An 18,682-nucleotide genomic window follows, 5' to 3' on the forward strand; every position below is an offset into this window, starting at 1 on the left:
TTATCTAATGAATTTGACTCTTAGTTTCCCCATCTGCAAAGTGGGATTAAGATATATGATCCTAGAAGGTATCTTGGGGATTAAGCATTATAACATTCCCAGAAGGGGAAGGGTTCTGTGCCACCACAGAGACAAGAACTGGTACTGGCTCCTCTTGTCCCTTTCATTCCTTGCTGAAAAATAACCCAGGGTATAATCCCACCTCCTTCCCCCAATACATTTCTGTCTCTTTTGGGTCCATAGGCCCAAGTGCCTTATGCCTGGTGCTGCTCCATCACTGCCCTCAGGCAGCCTCCCTGAGCTGCTCCTGTCCCTGGGGCAGGGCTTTGGTGCTGGGGGCCATCTGGAGGCAACGGGCTTTGGGGTTACACAGGTGGCATTGAGGGGTGAGTGAGGGCTCACTCTGGCCATGGCTGCAGCCCATCCTTTGGGGAACCAGCCCTGGCTCTTGCCCTGCCTGAGTGGTGGGACCATACCATGAGAGCGTCGATGAGCTCGTCATCATGCCGGCCCTTCTCCACCAGGGTCCCCATCTGGTTCTTGAGGGTCTTCACCTCACTCGACAGCAGCTTGTTCCGAGACTTCACGCCCTCGAACTTCTTTTTTAGCTCTTCAAGCTCTCTCTGGAGGGCATCCCGCTCACTGGCAAGTTTCTGTAATTAGAAAGTGAGGGCATGGGCAGCAGGGCTGTGTGGGACCTTGGCCACATCTGCTTCCTGGCTCCTACTCAATGGCAAGGCCTGGGGCTGGGGGTGGGGGTGCTTGTTGAATGCCACAGAGCAAGTCACTAGAGCCAGGGCCCTGACTCCCAGCCCAGGCCTCTCAGGGATATCAGGTGGCCAGCAGCCTCCCATCCTTGCCCTAGCACATGACAGCACTAACGGATGACAGCACTCCCCACCTCAGCCTGAGACACACACAGGCTTCCTAGCACATGAGAGGAAAGCCGCCGGCCAACTGCATGTGTCCTCCAGAGAGAACAGCCAGTGCTACCCCTAAACCCCTCCCCAAGCAGGGGAAAAGAGAAAAGCCATACTTTAGAAAGAGTGCTAGGCTAGGTTCCAACTGCAGTACCTTGCACCACCAGGAGCTAGAATGAGAAAGGTGGGTTGTTCTCCCACTTCCTCCATGATCATTTGGCACAAGCCCTGACAGCACCTTGCTTTGCCAGATACCAACTGGAAACTCACATGCAGCACGCATCTTCAGAGTTTCTCATTCACTCATTCCTTCATTCTCAAGCGTTTCCTGAGGGCCTACTATGGGCTTAGTATTGTTACAGATGCTGGGGGACAGCAAAAAGCAGAACAGTCCTTGTCCTCAAGGAGCTGATAATCCTAATGGAGGAGACAGATAATGTCAAATAGGGACAAATGCTTGAAAGTAGGAAATAGGAATAGTGAGAAGGATATGGTCAGGGAAGGCCTCTCTGAAAAGCAGAGGTTGAAGGAGATGAGGGGAAGAGCAAAGGCCCTGGGGTAGAAGGTGTGTGGCTGAAGCACAGTGAATGAAGGGGCAGAGGCTAGATTAGTCAAACCTGTAAAGACAAGATGGAGACATTGAGGAGGAGCTTGGGCAGTGGGTGACATCACCTGCTTGAGCCTGAGGGTGAACTGTTGCTGGAAAAGTGTTTTCATATCCTTGATGAAGTGAATTATAGAAATGCAAAACAAGTGAAACATGAACCCTTTGCAGGGAGGCAGCCATTACTCACCTGTAGCTCTCCTGCCTACACACTCCAGGCTCTCATAGATGCCTAGCAGAGGGAATGCATACAGGAAGCTCTTTCTTTCCACCCACCATTGCAGCTTATGGTCAGCCCAACTGTTCAACATAATCTGTTCTGCATTAACATGTAAGTCCAAGCTAGGTGCATTTCAAATCCAGCATTTCCAAATCTCAACTCCCTTTCTCCTCTTGAACCCACCCTGTCTCCCTTACCCACCCAATATACTCCCTAGCAGTTCTTTATAACTCTTCCTCCTCATCTCTCTTCCAAGTCCAATCAGTCCTTGAGCCCTAGAAAGTCTGTCCTCACTGTCCCAGGTGTCTGGCCCTTCCATGACAGTCCACTGTCTTGGCAAATCCTTGGTCATGTCTCCAGGATTACTATTCTGTCTTCCATTCCTCTTCCAACCCATTCCTCCTCTTGCTCCAACCATGTGACCTTTTCAAAATGCACAGTTGACCACCTCCCTCCACAACTTAAAACCCTTTGGTGGGCTGGGTGAGTGGCTCATGCCTATAATCCCAGCACTTTGGGAGGCCAAGGCAGGTGGATCACCTGAGGTTAGGAATTCGAAACCAGCCTGATCAACATGGTGAAACCCCATCTCTACTAAAAATATAAAAATTAGCCAAGTGTGGTGGCTTGTGCCTGTAATCCCAGCTATTTGGGAGGCTGAGGCAGGAGAATCGCTTGAACCCCAGAGGCGGAGGTTGCAGTGAGCTGAGATCACGCCATTGCACTCCAGCCTGGGCAACAGAGCAAGACTCCATCTAAAAAAATAAAAACCCTTTGGTGGTTCTCTACGGCCTTCAAGATACAGGCCAAAAGTCCTCGCTGGCATACAAAGCCCAGCAGGCCCTGCCCACCACTGGTCTCACTGTTTCCCTCCTCACAGCTGATGGTCTAGAGTGCTGGGAGGTGCAATGTGGTCATGGTCACAGCATTCCTAACACGGGGCCTAACCCAGAGTTGGTGCTCACAGGCAAAAGTCTCCTGATGAAAAGGCGAGGCCTCACTGTTAGGTAGCTCACTGCCAGGGCCACTAAGTGGGCCTGTTGTATAGCCTGCCTGCACCTCTTCATGCTGCTTCTGCTACCTTCTTTAAAGTGGGCCCTACTCCCCCCTCTCATTGCAAGTTTGGGGAGGCTAACTCATGCTCTCAAACCTTGAGGCAGGTATCTGAAACTTGACCAATCAAAACACCCTGTACAAACATCTTGGCCACAGTGATGGGTTCAAGGATGGCCACATAACCTGGCTAGCCCAAAGACACTCAATTCTGGGAATTTGATGGAACTATTGGGAAAGAGAAACACTTCGTCTATAGAGGCTGCATTGGAGGAGAGAAGCTGGGACCACTCAGGGTCCCTGTGGAAGAGAGTAAAGCCAACCCAGGAGAAGGTGCTGAGAGCAAGGCCTCAATCTGCACCTGAAGCTAGGCCACCTCTGGATTGTTCATTTACATGGGCCAATAACTTCTCTTTGTTGCTTAAACCTGGTAGAGTTAGAGTTCTGACACTCCTAATGCAGCCAGTGAGATGCGGCCCCTGGTGCTGAGTCCAGCCTGCCCACTTCTTTCATCAGCCTGGAACTTTCCCTCTTCAAGCCCCATCTAACCCTATCATACTTCTGGGGCTGTGGCCCTCCCCTTCTCTCTTTTACAATGAGAATTTCAGGCACAGCACCTCCAAAACAGCCAGGATGGGACCACGAAAAGTTCATTAAATGGGCTCACAGTGAGGTCCCAGTCAGGCAGCTCAGGTTGGTTTGACAGGACGTGACAAACATGCAGAGGTGACCCAGGTCCCCAGGTGTCTCCTGCCTAGAAGGGGTGGCTCAGACTTCCGACCACATGTGCCTCAGAGCCCTTACAGGCACCATCATGATCTCTCCTTCCTACATGCCTGGTTGACCTCCTCACTGGGCATGCGTTACCTCCAAGCCTTCCTGTTTTTCCCTTTCCAGGCTGCGGATCCTCAGCAGGTTTTTCTCCTGTGCCGACAGCTTCCTTGGGTGTGGATAGACAGACAACTCATCACTGGCTATTCCCACAGACTGGCTCCGGGACTGGCCCAGTTGCTTCTCAAGCTCTCGAACCTGAGGATGGTAAAACTCATCGTTCCACAATGGGTCTGCAGCCAGCCTCTACTACTCAGAGTGTGATAGGAAATCCCATGGACTGAAGATGGAACCACCTTTCTAGATCGCTGTGGTAGCCCCATCTGAGGAGGACTAGGGGTGGGGGACGATCTGAGCTGGCATCTTGAGCAACACATTGGAAGACACCAGGGAAGTTCAGCTTAGAAAAAAGGTGAATGAGAAAAATCACCCTATCTCTGAGGGGCTGTTTGAGGCTAGGAAGCAGACCTGTGGCCCCAGGAACCAGGGAGGGACAGGATAGCAGGTCTCAGTTCAAGAAAGAACTTCCTTATTTTAGGTATTTATTTATTTAGAAACAAGGTCTTGCTCTGTCGCCCAGACTAGAGTGCTGTGGTGCAATCATGGCTCACCTCTGCCTCCCGGGCTCAAGCAATCCTCCCAGTTCAGCTGCCTAAGCAGCTGGGACCACAGGCACAGGCAACCGTGCCTGGATAATTTTTGTTTGTGTGTATATATATATACACACACAAAAAGAGACGAGGTTTCACCATGTTAGAGACGGGGTTTCACCATATTGCCCAGGCTAGTCTTAAACTCCTGGGCTCAAGCAATCTGCCCACCTCAGCCTCCCAAAGTGCTGGGCAAGGAGGAACTTTCTAACAGACAGACCACCTAAGACTGGGTGGACTCCTCGGAAGATGGCGGTCACTTACAAGAGATACTGCAGAGGGGAAGGCAGGGTTTGGAAGCAGAGAGACTGGCTCAAAGCCTCACAGACTGTGTGACTGCGCACAGGTAACTCTGAATCTCAGTTCCCTCATCTGTAAGATGGGCCTAAGAGTACACCCTGCATAACACTGTTATGAGGATTCAGTATCATGAAGTTGTCTGAGCCTGGGAATCCTCTGAGGTTCTTCTTTGACTGACAAATCTTGGTGCTTACTCCAGATCAACAAACTAGAGCTCTAGGGGAAGGGACTTAGAATCTGCATTTTAAATGCTACAGGTGATTTTTAGGATTAGGTAACTTTGCAAAATCCCAAGATGGTCTAGGTGAAGCTGTCAATACAGCCTGGCACACGTGGGCCCTCAGCAAGTGGCAGGTAGATGTCATCCCACAGAACAATGTCCTTATCACCCTTATAACACTAGGGTAGAAGCAGACAACTCCTAGGATTCTTCTGACCCTGGTTTCCATGTCAACACAACCAAATGACAAAACAACGTTGGTAAACTTGAGCCAGGAAAGGAAGCACAATTTGCTAGGCTCCCTGGCAAAGGGCAGGAGCACAGCTTTGAAGGCACCCGTCAGTGCCCTCGTGTGGCGCTGTGAGGCAATTCTGTTTAATCATTAAAGAACACTGTTACCTTTAAGAATTTGACATACAGGGCTAGGCGCGGCGGTTCACATCTGTAATCCCAGCCCTTTGTGAGGCCGAGACGGGCGGATCACGAGGTCAGGAGATCGAGACCATCGTGGCTAACACAGTGAAACCCCATCTCTACTAACAATACAAAAAATTAGCCGGGTGTGGTGGCGGGCGCCTGTAGTCTCAGCTACTCGGGAGGTTGAGGCAGGAGAATGGTGTGAATCCGGGAGGTGGAGGTTGCAGTGAGCTGAGATCGCGCCACTGCGCTCCAGCCTGGGAGACACAGCAAGACTCTGTCTCAAAAAAAAAAAAAAGAATTTGACATACAACTTAATGACAATAATAAGGAAGTTGTTTTGTGCTTATTATGGTCAGGCACTATCCTAGGTGCTTTAGAAATGTTATTTTATGTCACCCCATTTCACAGGTATGAAGACGAAGACATAGGAAGATGAAGGGGTTTGCCCAAGGTCACAGGGTTGGCAGACCAGTGGCCAAACGTAAACTCAGGTCTCTCGAACCCCAAGGCCATGCACTATCATCTATTAGCTTCTTGGAGCTTTTTCCCCTTTATGTTGGCTTCAAGGATCCCATGGGAGACACTGAGGATAAAAGCCACTGTGACCCTTTAAGTCCCTGGGAACAAGGGTGATGTGCTTGGCAAATAGTGGAAATCACACACCTTCTCACATGTTTCTCAGTTTGAAGGCACAAAGGGAAAAGAACCACACCTAACTTTTATACAGTGCTTCCTCCATGCCAGGCCCTGTGCTGAGCACTTTACAAGTATTGACTCAATTCGCCCAACAATCCTGTGGGGTAGGCATCGTTATTATCCCCATTATACAGATGAGGAAACTGAGGTACAGAGCTAAAGGAACTTGCTTGAGGTCACACAGCTGATGAGTGGAGAGCTGGGATTTGAATCTGAGCAGTGTGACTCCAGAGCCCCTGCTCTTAGCCTCTTTTGGTATGCTCCAAAATATTCAGACAATAAAGAGGGAGACAAGGATAAGTTTTTATTGGGTAATTAAAACTTTCAAAAGACTACAAGCATCTGGACAAAACTGGAAAAAGTTTACAATTACAACAGTCACGCAAATTTACATAAACTAGGGGAAAAAAGATGCCTGGAGTTAAATAAATCAAACCAAAGGCGTTGGCATTTGTTAAGCTCCAGTGCCTGGCATGTGGTAAGTGTTATATAAGAGCTTGTTCATTAAATAACAAATTAAAATCAGGCTGGTTGGCGAGAAGGTAAAACAACAGCCCTGCACGAGTGCACTGTGAGACCTAAAGGCCTTTTTTGGGTACTGTGTGCTTAAGTCTCTAAGGGGGTCAGGGCAGGTCTTTCTGGGGCATTTTAAATCCTTTGTTCAGGCCAGGAGAAGTCTGGTGACTCACCCACCTTGCTCTGCAAAACAAGAATTTGTTGAGCCCGACCCCTCCAGGTCCCTGGTGAGGATAGGAGCTGCTGGACATTGACGTCTTCCCCAACCTCGCTGGCCAAAACCTGAAACAAGGCAGGGCCTTCAGTGTGGCCGAAAGAGAGGGCTCCACCAGACCCTGATGCTGCTGCATATTTAGAGGCATATTCAGAAGCAGCCTTCACCTACACAATCTTCTTCCCATCTCAGAGCATAGCCCTCAAAGGTCAGTTTACCATGTCCCAAGGGCAGCTCTCCCTGGGAAAGTGGTAAACCCATCATCCCTGGCATTTCTTGGCAATGCTTAGAGCAGCCAAGAAACTGCTGGCAATGCCCAGATAGGGCCCCTTGCTCTTGACATATTCTGGGATGACTGAACCACAAAGCTGACCAACACCTGCTTCCTTAACCCATTCACCTATCACCTAGAGCTGAGCTAATTCTAGCTATAGGAAATACATCGCCACAGGACCCTGGCCTCTGTGAAAAGCCACAGACAAGTGGACCTCTGAGTGCAGCAAAGGTGGGCTACTGAATGTCAGCTGGGGTGCTGTGGTCCAAGAAGGGCCCAGCTTTGCGGTTATTGAAGTGCAGCGCTCAGGCCCAACGTCAACGCTTTGAGGCAGAAACAATATGCTCCAGCTTGTGACCTGGGCCCCTCTGAAGCCTGTCACAGAAACCCGATCCAGCGTACCAAGTCTCTGGCGCTTGTTTCCACAATAGAACACTGTTTTGGAAATCTTGGCTAGTCTGAGTGGTTCCAGCAGGGAAGACAAATGCCAGAGAATTTGCTATGTAAATAAAAATAAATAACGAACCAGCTGGGCCTGTGTCCCAAGTCTGAGCATTTTCCTTTGAAAGGGTCCTTCAATACACAAAGAACCTCTTCATTTTCTGTTACAGACAGCAAAGCAGAAGGCAGGTGCTGGCAGGCTTCCAAGTAAGGGTGACATTACGGGGAGACCCAGGATCTACTGGGGCACAGGTTGTGCGGGGAAGGCTTAATGGACTCTCCCTGGGTGGATAGCACTGTCCTCCTCAGTCTAGAGCTGGGCAGACACCACAAGGGCATGCATGCTGTGGGGGTGGAGGTGGCAGGCTCAGGTAGCCAACGACTCCGCCCACTAAATGGGTATGGACCAAGGACTGGCGGGAGGAAGGACTGGATCTGGAGCCTGACCCAGAGCAAGCAGTGTGCTCACGGGGCTGAGCACTCAAGGCTCCAGAATGGAATCCACTGTGCCAGCCGTGCTCTTCCCAAGTTCAGCCCCAGCCACACAAGAAGCCCCAAGCCCTGGCTCTGAAAGACCTTCTGTGCCATCCGCAGCTCCTGCTTCACAGACTGGATCTGGTTGCGGAGGTCACTCATCTTCAAGTTGGTGGCTGCCAGCCTGTCCTGCAGGGCCTTCACCTCTGGGGTCTCCGGCTGGGTGGGAAGGATGGAAAAGTAGTCATTTATTGTCTACATGGGAATAGTAATCATAGCCCCCATTTATCCAAGTCTGTGCCAGGTACTGTGCTAAGTGTTTGACATGGAGTAACTCATTTAATCCTCATAAACCCCTGTGAGGTAGGTTCTCTTGTAAGCCCCTTATAGATGCAAAATAGAGGCTGGTGGAAGGTAAGTCCTCTACTTGGGCTATCTGGTTAATAAAGGTGGAACCTGCATTTGAATCCTGGCAGCTTAACTTTGGGACTGAGCTTTTTGCAGAGTGTTGCACACACACATGTGGGAGCATGCCTTACCGTAGCGGTGAAGCATCTGGAGAGAGCGGCAGGCTCCACACCTCCCAGACACTTCCTGGGTGTGGACCCTCTGCTATGCTCAGAGGTTGGCATCACAGCTAATCCATCTTTACTCAGAATAAAGAGGAAACCACCTTACTCCCAGAAGGCAAGCCCAGCGTGGCAGCAGAGCCACAGCATCCTAATTCAGGATCCACCTCTCCCAGATTCGTCAGCTTGGGCCTTGGTTTTTTGACAGCTGAGGGGCCTTGGGCTCTCTTTCCTAGCAGTGACCACTTTAATTTCCAAATGTTCATCTCTGTAGCTTGAAGAACTACAGCAACCATGAAAACTGCCTGCTGGAACTCTTAGCAGTGTCTTTTTTTTTTTTTTTTTAACCCAATGTTTTATTTAAACTATCTGGATGGAAATTTTTCTTAAACGGGCTGACTACCTGTCTGTCTTCAGTAGACACTCCTGTGACTCATAGATATTTGACAAAGGGACCTTCAGCCCATTCAAACCCCTTCCATAATGATGAAAATAAGGCCCAGAGAGGGGAGGTAATATGCCTTCAGGCATACAGCTGGTTAGGGTGACGCAGGTGGGATTAGAAAGAACACTGGTCCTTCCCCTGCCCTGGCTGACTCTTCCAATTTGAGCTGCTGCTAATGCTGGGCATCGTGGCCACAGGAACGTTGGTTGTCAGGCTGAGCATCCCATCGGGCAAAGATGCTGAGGCCCTCTGCTGCTGCCCCAACAGGGCAGAGCAGCTGAACTTCAGGAAACAGGGATGGTACTACAGTGGCTTTCTGACCTTTCTCTATCAGGCACAAACAAAATCTCCTGTGAATGCTAGTGTGAAAGACAGATCCAAGTATACTGGGTCCAGGAATTTCCATAGACCAGGAATTTCCAGAGGCTCTGGGCAGCCCAGCTGAAAACCACTGGCCAAAGAAACTAGACATGGACACCTGGTCCAGAAACCCTGGCCTCATCCAGTGTCCTCATCTATGGAAAGGGTATACAAATACTTCCCTGTTCCGCTTCCTCAGAGCACCAACATCAGGCTAAAGAGAACAGCCAACGTGAACAGAATGTGCCAGCTGGGAACTTATATGAAGCATAAGTGTATCTTTTTTTTTTTTTTCTGAGACAGAGTTTCACTTGTTGCCCAGGCTGGAGTGTAATGGCATGATCTCAGCTCACTGCAGCCTCCGCTCCCCGGGATGAAGCGATTCTCCTGCCTCAGCCTCCCGGGTAGCTGGGATTACAGATACCCGCCACCATGCCCGACTAACTTTTTGTATATTTTTTAGTAGAGATAGGGTTTCACCATGTTGGCCAGGCTGGTCTTGAACTCCAGACCTCAGGTGATCCAACTGCCTGGGCCTCCCAAAGTGCTGGGATTACAGGTGTGAGCCACCTCACCTGGCCATTCTTTTTTAAAAAGTATATTTTGTTCTGTGTTCTTCCTCCTGTCGGGCCACCTGCCATCCCTGCATACTCTGTTGGGTGCCTGCTTCTTCTCCTGTTAAATGTGTGGCTTTGAATCTGCCCTGGGTTGGGAAGCAACACCTCTCCACCCCCTGCCACGCCCCTGCCCTGCCTGTCAGGTCTCCAGTGCCATGAGTCCCAGTGGCCCTGACAGTGGGGGTGCTGAGAGCTGTGGGAATACATGTGCTTCCATATGGCTGCAGTGACCCTGCAGCATCTCTTTGATTTGCTCAGAGCATGGAAAAAGCATAAAGATTGGATCTGACTCTAGAACCTGGGCAGTGATGCCCTGTCCCAGTCTCATTTTCTCATCTGTAAAATGGGGATATGTAATGCCAATCTCCAGGGAACCCGTGAGGGTTGCTAGGACAATGCATGTCAAGGATGCCTTCTGGGGCAGGTCCTGATGGAGGGCAATGCTGGCAGGCCTAGCTTGGCTTGAGTGGGCAGCTGGCAAGTGGGCTGAGGGCCAGATGGTGTTCTGGAGAGGGCTGGATCAGGCCCCATCCTCCTGGCTTAGGCAGCTGAGCTAATCCTACCTCCAAGCCATTTCAGAGTTCTTTTTGCCCAGAGTGAAATTCCACAGGCTTTGTGGGGGACCTGGGTATGGGCACACTCCCTCCCCTACCCAAGGCTGTTTTCTTTGAGAAAATAACTAAAATGCAGTCCATGGGGAGCAGACAATGCCAATGCCGCTCACATCACAGCCTCCTGAAGCCCCAAGCAGAGGGAAGGGTGTTCAGCTCTACTCTGGAATGTGCTTTGGAGGCCTAGGGTTGGAATGTGGATTGAGCCTGCAGGCTTCTGGAGTGTGGCTCGGGCTTGGGCTGCCCTGAGCAGCCTAATGAGGGGAACACTGCTTTTGCTCTCGCTCTGATCAGGAGATGCCAGGGAGAACACGTGGTGCTGATGAATTGAAACCTGCAGTCCATCACACACTCTTCTCTCTGGAACCTGGAACCTCCCACGCTCCCTGTGGCCACAGAATAAAGTCAAAATTCCTGCTCCAGCTGCCATTCAAGGGCTCCCTCTATGGGTGACTTCACCCAGCTTTTTTGGCTTACATTCCCCTTTTCTCCCTTGTGAGCTCTGGGCTGCAGTCAAATGTTATCCAGCTGACACTCAGTTCACCTTCCCCATCTTCCTTCTCCAGTAAGGCCAACTCAGGGATGCCCTCCTCCGTCCCACCTTCTAGCTGCAACCTTAATGGAGGGTGGACTCCCCTGTGAGCTCAGAGCACAGGGGCTATCTCTGAAGGCCCTGTCCACATCCTGCCTTCGAATGACTCCTCATTCCTCCTCTGGGATTCTCCATAGACAGAGCCTCTGTTTTTGTTGTTGTGGTTGTTGTTTGTTTTGAGTCTCTGTTGCCAGGATGGAGTGCAGTGGCGCGATCTCAGCTCACTGCAACCTCCGCCTCCCAGGTTCAAGCGATTCTCATGCCTCAGCCTCCCGAGTAGCTGGGATTACAGGCGTTTGCCACCATGCCATGCTAATTTTTGTATTTTTACTAGAGATGGTGTTTCACCATGTTGGCCAGGCTGGTCTCGAACTCCTGGCCCCAAGTGATCTGCTGGCCTCAGCCTCCCAAAGTGCTGGGATTACAGGCATGAGCCACTGCACCCAGCCGAGTCTCTGTTTTTGATTCCCTGTGTCACAGGGCTTAGAAAATCCCATCAGGCTGAACAAGCAGTTTCCTATCCAGGGCAGCCCTAGTTGGGGATGTGGAGGTGCTCAATGTGTGGAATAAACGAGGGGCAGCTTAGCAGTGTCCTCTGAAGCCAGGAAAGGCCCTGAAGAATACTCAGTCCAGCCTCTGTAGAGGGCAGAGCCGCTTTGCTGCCTCCCTAGCAATGAGACAGGTTTACACAAGACTACTCTTGAGGCGGCACATTCACCCCCGAACCTGAGGGGCCCATCACTGCACAGTGAGGACTGAATTCTCCTCAAGGAAGGCACAGGGCAGTCTGATCCTAGTGTAGGCAGCAGGGAAGATAGGGCTAGAAAACAAGCACCTAATTGGGAGTCCTGGAGCTTGGCTGCCTCTCTCACCAACTGGCCTGGCTTCCTAAGAAAACCCTTGGTGAAGCCTCCTGGAATGTTCTTTAGACTCTGATGCTATTTACTGTCTGGTGTGGGGATAAACCAACCCACTAAGTCAGACTGACTTCCTTTCATGGAGCTGCAATTCCCACCTCTTGAGTTTCATGAACTGTCACTGGTTTAGTAAAATGGGCTCTGGGGAACAAGTGCCCATTTCCAATAGCCACTTTTACTCTGTAGATTTGGAGCTCTATGAAAGGGAATGTGTTCATAATATGAACTGCCCCATAAAGAACAGGATTCCACTGGGCAGTGGTGAGCTCCCTGTCCCTGGAGTAAGGTGGAGGCTGGATGTGTCCCCAGTGAGGATGCTGTACAGGAGATGGCTGGGCTGACAGTGGGCGGTCAGTTGGACCAGGCCTTCCTTCTTGATCCTGAGGCTCTAGTGTTCCAGGGTTCTCAGGCTCCTCCCAGCCTTCCTTACTGGAGGCAGAGTTGGAGCTACACCCTCCATGGCTTCCGACAGGACATTCTTGGCCTCAGGACATACACTTGGTACTGTTCTCTGACGTCTGCTCTGAGGATGCAGCAATGGTAGACAATGGGCACCTGGCTCAGCAGCGGGGTTGAGGGTTGGGGGTGGACCCCAGGTAGAGGTACCTACACATCCGTAGAGGAGGGGAAGCCCAGGCCCATGGCTGCCTCGCAGACTCCCGAGCACAGAAGAGAATTCATACCAATGCTCTGTCTCCCATCTGGGCCCTCGGTGGCTTGGCTCCTGCGTCGGTGGCCCCCTTGGCTGACAGCCTGGTCAGGGCTGTCTGCAGCTGAAAAAGCAAACCTCGTGCTTAATACTCTGCTCAGCGATTGTGCAGCCCAAGGAAAGCACTCTGGTGCCTTGTGTGTGTGGTTACCTATGTTGGTGGTGTGTCCTTTTAGCTCACTTTAGGATCATTAATGGAAGAATTCTCCTTTAGAAACCACTCTGGAATGGAGAGGGCTTAATTGATTGTCTGGCCCATTCCCTAATCGCACTATAAAAGCAGTCCAAGGGTTCACTAACAGCTTAATAAATAATAATGCTACTCCCATAATCTGTCTCCTGAAATTCCAATAACAGCCTAGGAGGCGGGGCATAAAAGAATGATGGATTTCAGGTTACAGATGAACAGATGAGGCCAGAGACACCAAGAAGCCTGTTGGAGGGCAACAGAATTGAATTTAAAATGCAGCACCACCATATACTGCGTGACTTGAGAAAGCCTCTTAACCTTCCAACTTCAGCTCTTCCAGCTACATATGGAGAAGCTAGGGAGGTTCCCTCTTGCCCATGCTGGGAGTCCTCTCCAGAGGGAGAATGACCAAGGCCCCTCACTTCCCGCTCCAGCTCCTGGATGCGATTGGTCAGCTGCTTCACCCTGGTTTTTGCACCCTCTGATTCTGCCACCAACAGCCGGTTCTTTTTGGATAGCTCCACAATTTTGGTGGCGACCACGTCTCCGGCTACACCAGCTGTCCCTAAAATGAAAGGAATGGTAAGGTCAATTAAAAACACAGGCATACACATCAAACTCATGTCCCACCACCAACAGCACCAGGGCCTTAAAAGCTAAAGCTGCTTGGCATGAATGCTCATGAAGGGGCACTAGTTTAGGAGGGTCATCATATACTACCTAGCAGCCCTGGGACCCAACTCCAATGAGTGGAAATGCAGCCACTCAGAGGTTCAGTATGTTCTAGGAAAATGATAAAAACAGAAAGCAGAGTTTTAATTCTGTGAGAGTCAGGTTTATCACTCCAACGCTTCATGACATCCTCAGTGACAGGATTACATCCATATCCCTGTAATTTTGCTGTGCCCTCTAATGAGCAGGATGTAGTCCCCTTGGGCCTTCTATGACTCTGGGCTGAACCATTTGGCTTGCTTTGGCCAATGGCATGTTAACAGACAAGGTGCAGATAAGGTAGAGGTTTAAAAAGCACTTGTGCAGTTAAACTCGCTGTGTTTGCTTCTGCCCTCTCCACAGGAAGAACATACCTGGCTGGCTGGTCTCAAGAATAGAAAAGAGACATGTTGAACAAAGTGGAACCAACCTAGCCAAGCCTGGCCTAGATCCGCCAATCCCCAACCAACCCCCAGATGTTTAAGCTCAATACATGCTTACTGCTGCAGAGATTATGTGGTTGTTTCTTACACAGAATTTGGTGGTAACACCTACCCAATAGAAAGGCATACATTCATTTAGCAAATATTTATTTTCCACCAAGTGCTGGGTCCTCTTGGTATTAGGGATTCAGTGGTGGATAACAAAGACTTATGGAGTTTACATTCAAGTAGGGAAGACAGATAATTTAAAACATCAAAGAAATAAATATGTATTTTAATATGTAGGAGGAATAAGTGCTAGGAAATACACTGCAGCTGGGCAAGGGGGTAAGAATGAGGGAGGTGATGCTATTTTAGATGGAGTGGCCAGGAAAGGCTCTCTGAGAAGGTGATGTATGAACAGAGACCTGAGTGAATGAAGTGAGGGCTCAAACCATGAAGAGTGCTCTCACCTAGGAAGAACATTCTAAGCAGAGGAAATGGCAAGTACAGAGGTCTGGAGGTGGAATGTGCTTAGAGTATCTGAGGACCATCAAGGACTCCAGAGTAGCTGGAAGGCTACTTGCAGTGGGCCAGGGAAGGAGGCTGTGGAAGCTGACTGAAGGATGTGAGTGGGGGGAAGTTGCATGGTATGGGAGCTGTGTGGAAGGCAGGCAGCGGGAGCTAGTCTAGCATGGTCACTGACTAGGTGGGTAGCCCTGACAGTCCCTTGCCCTCTGGAGTGCAAATCCCCCATCTGTGCAATGGCAGATGTGGTCAGATGGTCTGCAAGTTTCCTGAATGCTTCTGACACTGTAGCAGGGAGTAACTGGCAGTCCTATTTTTTAGTCCTACTTTTTAACATGACCATGATATGCCTCAGAACAAGATGAAGGGTGACAACTGGTGGAAAGCAAACAGGCTCTTGATAGCTTTCAAATCACCTCAGCCCAGGCTTGCTCCTGCCAGTCTGGGCGAGGCAGTGAGTGGGGCAACTAGGAGTAGCTGCCCTTGGAATCTCATGTCTGCTGAAGAGGACAAGAACACACCAAGAGAAAAGGCTCAGAACAGACTTGGAGCCCTGGAGTATCTAGAGGGAGACAGGCCCCATTCAGCACCAAGATGGCACACTTTGCTCCCTGGCTCCTTTAATAAGTTGTGTGTCAGGAGGGTGTCAGGGGTGGTGATAACAAAGGATCACTGTGAAAATCATGAACTCTAGCAGTTAAAGAAATGCAATTTCAGCAGAGGTCTAGTTCTGGTTAAGATGGAATAAGCACACTCTACCCTGTCTCTTTCGCTGAATACAATCAAAAGGCCTGGATAAGATGTGTAAAGCAGCTATCTGAGGGTTCTGGAAGTAAATGGTAGCAAGCATACTGGGGAAGGAAACTAGACCTAGAAGTACAAATGGTCCAGTGGTACATTTCCTCCCAGGACTCAAATCAGCACAAATTCTGGAACTGGCCATCAGAAAGAGGTCCAAGACAAGGTCTTTCTAGTCCAAAGAGCAGGAAGTGGGGCTCAGACAGAATGGAAAAATCCTCTGGGTATTTTTTTTTTCCTATTCTTTCCCAACCCTGTCTCCAGGCAAGCTCTACTGTTGAAGCTGCAACCCCTTGATAAATGGGGGCGGCAGTGGATGGGCAAACACAGAAATGCTAATTATCGGCTAAATAGAATAGTTCTCCCTTTGGGTTCTTTAAAATACATATAATAGTTGAAAGCAAAAAGTATAACACTGACCGATGGGATTTTCAATATATATAGATATAATACATATAAAAACTGCAATAGAAAGGGAGAGGTAAAGGGACCTGGATGATGGTAAAGTTTCTACGTTCCATTTGAAGTGGTAAAATATTATTTACATGTAGACTATGAAAAGGTAATATGTATTTTGTAATCACTAGATCACTTAAAAACTGTACAAAAAATACAGTAAACAAACAAAACCCAAAAGCAATCACTAAAAATCCAGCCAAAAGAAACCCATCTATCAACTCTCAGTAGCCTGTCACTTACAGCACAGTTTAAAAACATAAATGGAGGTCTGGCACGGTGGCTCATGCCTGTAATCACAGGACTTTGGGAGGCCAAGGCAGGTGGATCACAAGGTCAGCAGTTCGAGACCAGCCTAGCCAACATGGTGAAATCCCGTTTCTTCTAAAAATACAAAAATTAGCTGGGTGTGGTGGCACACACCTGTAATCCCAGTTACTCAGGAGGCTGAGGCAGGAGAATCACTTGAACTCAGGAGGCAGAGGTTGTGGTGAGCCAAGATCGTGCCACTGCGCTCCAGTCTGGGCAACAGAGCAAGATTCTATCTCAAAAAAAATAAATAAATAAAAACATAAATGGGCTTGTCAGATTTTCTCTCCAAAATGTGAGAATGGAAATCAGAATGGTGACTTCAGAGTGCAGACCGGATTTAAGTGGTTTTCAGGGACACTTAGAGCTGGCAGTCAGATGAGGCCATGACCAAGTCTGTGCTTTGGCAAAGATTGCAAGAGACAGTTAACAACGAGAGGGGCTGGGGAAGAGGGAGTAACCCCAGATCTGCTTCCCAGGTCGGCTGGGTGGAGATGTGTCTCCTGCTCCTCCTGGAGCCTATCAGCTTCTCTATAGCCTTGCAAAAGTGCAAGCAGCCCCTTCCACAGTTGAATCCATAGCCAGGCTGAGAGTGTAGGCTTCTTTAGCCAGGCTTTGTGTTTTTTGTTTCAGGCAGAAAAGGTCAAAGAATGGAGGGAGGTGCATTAGGCTACCATGCATCTTTAGGATACCAAATTCCCCTTTCTTTGTAATTCAGCATTGACTGACCAGAGCTTTGGTCCTATGAACGTACCTATCCTCAACTGCATTTACTCTCGAAGGCAAGGAGGGATAGTCTGGTAGATGTTGAGTCAGCCCTGTTGCTCTCTGTGATTGGTGACATCTATAATACTTTCTGATTTATTAGCCATTTAATTGGCTAACCATTGAATTGCTCAATGGGTGTATACATAACAGAGAACAATCAAGTCCAAAGTCCCCACTACATCAGCAGGGCAAAAGTCAAACTCATAACCACAGAGATATTGGCTCACAACCACAGATCAAAGGTCATTACCAGACCTGCAAAGCCAAGGTCCTCACCAGACTCATGGGGCCACCATGAGGTCTCCACCAACACAGCTAAGGTGTAGCCCAGACTTACATGGCCAAGGCCCAGCCCGGACCTTGTTGGTGGTTGGGTCCCATGATATCCTCCCATGAACAGATGACCTCCCTGTCTCATCTACCTTTCTGGAGCAGCAACAGCAGGTGCTGTAGACTTCATACCTGGCTCTACTGGGGCCTTTTTTTTTTTTTTAAGACAGGATCTCACTCTGTTGCCCAGGGTTCAGTGAAGTGGGGGTGATCATAGCTCACTGCAGGCTGCTGGGGCTTTTTTGTGTTCACAACATAACATGTGAGCCAGTATACCAAGGAGAATGGATCCTGCCAGCCCTTGAACATGCTGTGAGCATGATGGCGAACCCCTGTCATGAGTCCCATCTAGATCACCAACACTGCCTATGATGCTTGCCTGCTGGCCCTGCTGGCCCATTTTTAAATCCCTCATTGCTCCCCGTGCTCCCATTTTCTGGTGGGCTGGCCTCCCTGGGGCTGCTCTTTTCCTCTACCCTCTCCCTCACTTCCAGGACTCCTCTGGACAAACTTGAACAAAACTGACCCTTGGCATTCTCTTGGGCACCTGGCTCCCTAGAACCTGCTGTCAGCCCTGTCTGAAGTCCCTGGACTGCAGGACAAGGACTGTCACAACAATAGTGGAGCTACCTGTGAAGGCAAGTCTGTCCTCTTCTATTTTCTTTTTGAGGTGTTTGATTTCAAAGTCCCTCTCCGTCAGCAGCTTATACAATCGCCCGTTCTCATCCACTGTTTCCCTGAGCTCATTTCGAAGGTGTTCAATCTCATCTTCAAGCACCCTACAAGGCAAAGGCAGAATTAATCCTCCGCCAAGGCAAAGGCCCTGGTGGGCAGGGGTCAGTCCTCCACTGCCTAGGTGGACAGACGGACACACAGATGCAGACACACACGTGAAAGAAGAAAGGTTTCAATGTTGTTCATTAGCTGGCTTCAATAGGGAGTTATAAAAAAAAACCCACTCAGAATTCATATTTCTTTTAAGCATCCATGGAACATGCATAAAAATATATTACAGGGCTGGGTGTCATGGTTCACGCCTCTAATCCCAGCACTTTGGGAAGCCAAGGCAGGAGTTTATGACTAGCCTAGGCAACAAAGAAAGACCCTGTCTCTAAAAATAAAACAAACAAAAAAAATTAGCCAGGCATGGTAGTGTACACCTGTAATCCCAGTGACTCCAGAAGCTGAGGTGGGAGGATTGCTTGAACCCAGGAGCTTAAGGCTGCAGTGAGTTATCATCCTGCATTCCAGCCCAGGTGACAGTGCAAGATCCTATCTCTTAAAAAAAGTATTATAGGCTATAAAGGGAATCTTAGCAAATTCTAAATAATAACATTATACAGACTGTTTTCTCTAATGGCAAGTGACTGTTTTAGAAATCAATAATAAGCTGGGCGCGGTGGCTCACGCCTGTAATTCCAGCACTTTGGGAGGCCGAGACGGGCGGATCACAAGGTCAGGAGATCGAGACCACAGTGAAACCCCGTCTCTACTAAAAATACAAAAAATTAGCTGGG

At 49.4% G+C, this 18,682-nt stretch overlaps 1 protein-coding gene and 1 long non-coding RNA gene across 2 annotated transcripts in view; one reads left to right on the plus strand and one right to left on the minus strand.

Annotated features, from left to right (window-relative positions):
* The window catches only part of LOC105518106, a 12,369-nt gene extending 6,525 nt beyond the window's left edge, over positions 1–5,844 (plus strand). The window contains exons 2-4 of the long non-coding RNA XR_001002775.1: positions 1,743–1,855; positions 3,695–3,835; positions 5,627–5,844. This is a non-coding gene — a long non-coding RNA (uncharacterized LOC105518106). The remainder of the gene's footprint in view (positions 1–1,742; positions 1,856–3,694; positions 3,836–5,626) is intronic.
* Positions 1–18,682, minus strand: part of CCDC13 (coiled-coil domain containing 13) — a 69,229-nt gene that overhangs the window by 35,134 nt on the left and 15,413 nt on the right. Inside the window, exons 3-9 of the mRNA XM_011950964.1 lie at positions 17,796–17,944; positions 13,266–13,408; positions 12,628–12,717; positions 7,936–8,052; positions 6,608–6,712; positions 3,665–3,826; positions 477–653 (exon numbers count right to left, since the gene is read on the minus strand). Coding sequence (XP_011806354.1) covers positions 477–653; positions 3,665–3,826; positions 6,608–6,712; positions 7,936–8,052; positions 12,628–12,717; positions 13,266–13,408; positions 17,796–17,944 — 943 coding nt within the window. The remainder of the gene's footprint in view (positions 1–476; positions 654–3,664; positions 3,827–6,607; positions 6,713–7,935; positions 8,053–12,627; positions 12,718–13,265; positions 13,409–17,795; positions 17,945–18,682) is intronic.

This window comes from Colobus angolensis, unplaced genomic scaffold, assembly GCF_000951035.1.
Source record: "Colobus angolensis palliatus isolate OR3802 unplaced genomic scaffold, Cang.pa_1.0 Scaffold311, whole genome shotgun sequence".
NCBI classification, from domain to species: domain Eukaryota; kingdom Metazoa; phylum Chordata; class Mammalia; order Primates; family Cercopithecidae; genus Colobus; species Colobus angolensis.